The sequence below is a fragment of the Pipistrellus kuhlii genome, unplaced genomic scaffold, assembly GCF_014108245.1.
Source record: "Pipistrellus kuhlii isolate mPipKuh1 unplaced genomic scaffold, mPipKuh1.p scaffold_m20_p_82, whole genome shotgun sequence".
Lineage (NCBI taxonomy): Eukaryota > Metazoa > Chordata > Mammalia > Chiroptera > Vespertilionidae > Pipistrellus > Pipistrellus kuhlii.
This window is the reverse complement of record NW_023425587.1, coordinates 326,448-332,447: the sequence shown is the minus strand read 5'-3', so window position 1 is coordinate 332,447 and position 6,000 is coordinate 326,448. Positions and strand designations below refer to the sequence as shown.

At 60.0% G+C, this 6,000-nt stretch overlaps 1 protein-coding gene across 2 annotated transcripts in view; it reads right to left on the bottom strand.

Annotated features, from left to right (window-relative positions):
* Nucleotides 1–926: 926 nt before the first annotated feature.
* Nucleotides 927–6,000, bottom strand: part of WDR27 (WD repeat domain 27) — a 33,964-nt gene continuing 28,890 nt past the window's right edge. For both annotated transcript variants that reach the window (XM_036425563.2, XM_045577114.1), the window contains one exon: nucleotides 927–1,684. In XM_036425563.2, the coding sequence (XP_036281456.1) occupies nucleotides 1,634–1,684 (51 nt within the window). In that variant the 3' untranslated portion in view covers nucleotides 927–1,633. The remainder of the gene's footprint in view (nucleotides 1,685–6,000) is intronic.

The following is a 6,000-nucleotide window of genomic DNA, read 5'->3' as shown; positions in this document are numbered from 1 at the left end:
AGCCGGACTGAAACCCTTCCTGCCCCTGCTGGTCCGACTCCAGCTCCGAAGACCCAGCTTCCGCCCCCCCCCCCCCCCCCCCCCCCCCCCCCCCCCCCCCCCCCCCCCCCCGCCCCGAACACTCGGAGGCTGGACCGACGGGGACTGAGTGGGACCTACGTTTCCCGGCTGCTATTCCTGGTCAGCGGGACTAAGGCTCTTGATTCTGCACGCACGCTGGTTCAGGCCTGGGGCCCAGTGTATTGTCGCCTAAAAGTGCCTGTAAACAGCTCACTGGAGGGAATCCCACGTCAGCTCAGACCAGTTTGGGGGCAAGCAGGCGGCTGAACTGCACCCCCACACCACCCCTTCCCCGGGGCCCCAGCAGGTGGGGGAGTGACAGGAAAGGATGTTCGGCTCAGAGAACAGGAGAAACCCTGTGGGTGTGTGAGAACTGGTGTCCCACAGGACTGGTACTGGTGGAGATGCCCAAAGTCTCCCACAGCCTGGGCCACCGGACTCTGCATGCGCCCCCCCCCCCCTGCCCCGTCCAGAAGCACCCGGGGCCTCTCATCAAGGTCCCCCACTCTGGCGCCTGCACCTGGACGAGGAGGCAGTACAGTAGTTTCCTTGCCTCATCTGCTCTGTCTCCGGCCCGCCCATTCCCACTCCCCAGGAGGCCCGATACACCCACTGTGAATCCTGCAAGTGAAATGAGTGCCCTCCCATGGTCCTCCACGGGAAATTATAAGTGGGAAACAAGTTTACAGATGAGATATTTAAAAGGTTAAAATGTTTATAAATGGGATATTATAAGTGGATAAAAATGTCTGGATAACTCTTAATCTTAGTTCTAAAGAAGTGTGCACTGTGGTGTGTGTGATGCTCAGAAGCCGGCAGGAGCCTGTGGTGTCTCCTGGGCAGGGATGGCAAGTGCACCCGGGGGCGGGTTGGGGGAGGGGTCAGGGGGACGGGAGCCCTTGGGTCCCCAGAAGGGTGGGTGACACTGGGCCTCCCCGGTGAGGCCATGCTGCCGCAGAGGTCCTGACACAGGTGCCTTCCAGGGTGCCAGACACGGGGTTGGGACTGTTCTAGAAGCATCCTGACACGTGGCACCTTCAGAAGCGGGACTGGGCACGGTTCCCCGGAAACTACTGTGACTGAGGAGGGGCCTCTGCGCCGGCTCTGCCAGCATCGTGGGCAGGAGGCCCGGAGCAAACCTCGCAGACACGGAGGCCACGGGAGAGGCCACGGGAGAGGCCACGGGAGAGGCCACAGGAGAGGCCAGGGGAGAGGCCACGGGAGAGGCTGGTGCCCCAGCAGAGCGTGGGCATAGTCAGGGCTTGCACCTCTTTCTCACCACCGCGAAGGGCGTCCCTCCCATTCCACCCTGTCTGTGTCTCAGTCTCTCCCTCCCTCTTACTCTCTCTCACTCCCTCACTCTCTTATTGTCATTCTGTCACTCTCACTCTCTGCAGTCTCGGTTGTAAGCAAATACAGGCTATTTATTGGGGAACATCGGCGTTAACTTCACCGCCCTCTGCGTGGAAGGGCAGCACCGTGGGGGTCTGTGGGGCCGTGAGCAGTAGAACCAGGGCCGTGGGCAGACGCAGCAGCACCATCTCACGCTGGGGCCTGGCGGCATGGGGCAGCGTCACTCGGCTACAAACAGCTGGAGTTTGCCGTCCAGAGTGGCGGTGACGAGCTGCGGAGGAGGAAGGAGGCTGTGAGGGGAGGGCTGCGGGCACATCCCCGTGTGAATTGTCTATATCAGCGGTCACCAACCTTTCGGACCTCACAGACCTCAGGGACCACCAGTAGTGACCGCTGGTCTACAGCACAGACCTGCCTGCCCCTCGGCCCTGCCGCCTCCACGCACCCAGCGTCTCCCAGGGCCAGTTCCACCCAGGTCTCTGCTGCGAGCCGCCGAGGGCTCAGGGCAGCACCAGGGCTTCCCAGGTCACGGGTGCCTGCCCTCCTGTGGGTTCAGTCCTGCCCACAATGCTGCCCCCCCACCTCCTTCCAAGGTTCCACGTGAAGATGGCCTGGAGCAGAGGCGGGTGAGGAGGCCCCCCGCCTCCAGAATGCCTGGTCCAGCAGGCTGCCAGGCTCGCTGGCTTCGGGGGAGAACCGTTGAGGCCATTCCTTTGGATCAGAGCAAGAGCCGGCCTGCGCTCAGCCTCGGAGCTCCCCAGATGGCCAGGAGCAGCCCGCGGAGGCCCCACACTCCCCTGAACCCGCCTCCTCGCCCGGATCCAGGGTAAACATTCCGCTCGCAGCTGCCCAGTCCCACATGTGGAAACACTTTGTGGTTGCCTCTGGCTGCTCGAGGCGGCGGTTCCAGGAACCCCATCCCGGTTCTGCCAGGTGGATGGTGTGACTCAGTGCCCAGCAGGGACCCAGCCGGGGACCCAAGCCATCCCCCTCCCCTGCACATGCGGGAAGGGCCCATCCACACCCACACCTGCACCCGCACCCACAGAGACTCCCGGCTGAGGCCATGAGGGCTGTGCTCGCCCAGGTGAGAGGCAGGGAGGCTCCCGCCACGTGGCGGGTGGGTGGGTGGGACTGGGGGCGGCGTCCACACCCACTCCGGTGCTGACATCACCATCCCTGCTGTCGGGGGGTCCCCTCCTGCACCCCTGCCTCCACCCACCCACACCCGGAGGAGCTGCTCCCAGGACAGCGGGTTGGCCTGGCCAGGCTGTGCACCTTGGACAGCTGGGCCCAGTGACCAGCAGTCACAGCAGCGTGACAACAGCATCGGCTCCATCCGGCCTGGCAGCGCAGGTGCCGGGGGTGGACTCTGAGCAGACGCTCCATCAGGACGACCTCGGCAGGCCCAGGACGAGGGGCCTCCCGCGGTGAACACTTCGGGAAGCACCGAGCACGGTTCGGGGAACAGGGTTCTTCCTAGGCTCCAGGAGGCCTCGGCTTCCCCAGCCTTTTGTTGGAAGGTAAAGTCCGCTTCATGCCTCGGGGTCATATAGGCACACGCGGCTGCTCACGTTGTCTATTTTTGCGGTAATTTCTGGGGCCTGCCCAGCAACTCCACAGCCACGTGAAGGAAGGATGGTTCTCAATGACACGCTAGCCGGGGAGGGGCTGCCTGCCACCAGGTGTGGGTTCTGTGGGGTCACAGGTCTGGCATGGGCAGTGCTGACGGCTGCAAAGTTAAACGTGGTCAGAGCAACCGCACCGCACAGTTAAGGGGTGGGTTTCGTGCCATGTCAGCTAAGTCTCAACAAACTACGTAACAAAATGCCTCCGAGACACTTACAGATGGGATGCAGCTGGACTGGCTGCATTGATGGGGCAGGGGCAGCAGGGGTGGGGGGGCAGAACGTGGAGGCAAGGGCGAAGAGGCTGGTGGTAGGTTCAGGGGGTTGTCCCTGAGGTGAGGGCTGGATGCAGAGTTGAGGGTGAGGGCAAGGGGGCTGGTGGTGGGCTCAGGGGCTCTCCCTGCTCCTAGAGAGACTTGAAATGCTGCACCATACCATTCCTTTGGGAAGAAGAACTAAGTAAAACCTTATCAAAAGGGGGCTGCTGAGGAGAACTATTGCGAAGCCACATAACAAAATCCGGTGGGCTCTGCGGGGGGACGGCCGTGTGAAGCAGCAGCCAAGCACCTCATGTGACCGGGCACTGCTCATCCCGAGGAACGTGGGGATGATGGGCGCTGCCAGTCCCCTGGGCCACGCACAGGCACAGGCACAGGCACAGGCACAGTGGTGACCTTTAAATAACATTTAGAACAGATTATGTCCACTCAGAACAGAAAATATAATGAACACGAAGTTCTCCTAAGCCTAATAAAAAAAACAGATCTTAGGTGTTCTTCAAAGTATCACAAACACAAAGATTATGGCTAAGATAAGGAAAGGAGCTGATCCCGAATAAAAACTGGCGGATAAATAATTCACAGGAAGTGGAATACAAAAGCGGAGCCCGTTCGCTCCAGCCACGTGTGCGGGAGGGGAAGGAGGCGACTCTCCCCAAAGAACTGAACCGGCGCTCCGTGCAGCCCTTGCAGCCGGCCGGGCCGGCGCTCTGCAGCCGATACGTTTAAATAGCCATTGTCACTGCTGCTGCAGACACTCCCTCATGCTCTGTTAGAATGCGGACAAGGTGACCCAGACCTGTTGGATGAACTCAACAATACTTGCTAGAAGCTGCTAAGGAGTGAGGGAACTGACTTGGCAATCACACGTCAAAAAGCATTCTGGGGGAACGGCTGCAGGAGCATGAGGTGTACAAGGGGTGCCTCCCACAGCCAGACCCCGGCCAAACCACCAGACACCCCTCGAGTGTGAATTCTATCAACGATGGTGCCGACTACCCAAAGCCATCAGGTGGGAAACCAGGTTGAAGCCAGTCCGTGCACGTGCATGTGTTTGTACACACCTGTGCCCGCACACGCTCAGGAAAAGCCTGTGAGTTTACACGTATGTTTATGTGTCTGTACACACCTGTGTGTACACACGCTCGGGAAAAGCCTGAGAGTTTACACAGACATGTGAGCAGTGACCTCTGTGCCTGGGAAGTGAGTGACCAAGAGCGGATGCCGTGTTCCCGTTTGTGCTCGCTTTTTCTTCTCAGCATGTTTTCTACTGGACCTCTAAGGAGTGGGAACATCTGGAAATAAGGTCACTTCTGAAGCAGGATGACCCCAAGGCGTCCCTGGGGTGGGTGACTCTGGACTCCCCAAAATGCCCACAGAGGCCGAACACTGAATCCTGGTGGCTCCAATGCTTTTTGACGTGTGATTGCCAAGTCAGTTCCCTCACAGGACTGCCTTTCCCTCGGGCTCCGGCTCCCGGTGAGGGAAGCAGAAGCGAGTGCTGGGCGCCCAGGATGAGTCACCGCGGCTGAGCCCATCGTCCCACAGGCAGAGCTGCATCCGGGTGGCTTCAGAGCACGACGTGTCGTGTGCCTCCTCCTGGGTGTCACATAGCTGTCCACTGACTAGTCGTCCTGGAATAGAAACTAGTTGTGGTGTATAACCCACCGCCCTCCTGGCCTTGGGCAATAGCTACAACAAGGAAATGTGTGAGAGGAACCCTGTGTGCTGAAAAGGAAAATGCTGCAACCTATTTCAACAAGAATTCTTCAAGCTGGGCCTATAAATCACAGACAGGGAAACGAGGCTGAGCTGGAATCACCGCCAGCGGCCACATTCCTGTGCCATGACCGCAGCCAGCTGGAGCCGGGCCACGTGGCCCGCCGGAGGCTGGCCAGAGCATCAGAACAGACCGGCCAGACCTCAGTCCACGCCACCGAGGATAATGGGAACCATCTCCCGTGGCCTCGGCTCAAATGCTACAGCACAAACGGTTGCAAATGTGTCACTGGCAACCCAGGCGCCCTGCCCCACCCATGGGCCGGCGCACTGCCGTGGCAACCCATGGCTGCTCGACCAGGAGGACAGCCATGACCGGAGGACCACAGTGAGCACGGCCCCCTCCCTCCTCCACCGGTCCATCTGTCCCTGAGCTACAAACACCTCCTCCGGCATCACACTGCCGTCCTGTGGTCTCACACAAGTGCTGGCTGGGACGAGAGGAGAAGCTGACTCCCTGCAATGTTACAACCCAGGCTCGGACATGCCACATGAGAAACGCCAGCTGCTTGGGACGAAGGGACTCCTGGAAGGGGAGCAACCTGCCTGTCACCAGGGGCCATGCATGGGTGGCGTGTGTGAGCAGCCTTCCCCTTCAGTAACTCCCTTTAAGACTCAAACACTATCACTGGGTTCTATTGGGAGGACGCTACAGGAATACCAGGAAGTTCACATACTTAATGCAGCAGCAGGGCAAGTGGACTCATCTGTTAGGTCTTTTCCTTCTTTCCTTCATGATCTGACATGAATCATGGAGCCGACGGCAACATTAAAAGCAGCAAGACGCTTTCCAGGCGCTCACCTCCCCCTGGGAGACACGGCGGTAACTTCCCCACGTGCTCACGCAGTTGAGCCCAGTGCACTGGGGCTGGATGTGCGGGTGACAGCTGGGCGTGTGCTGT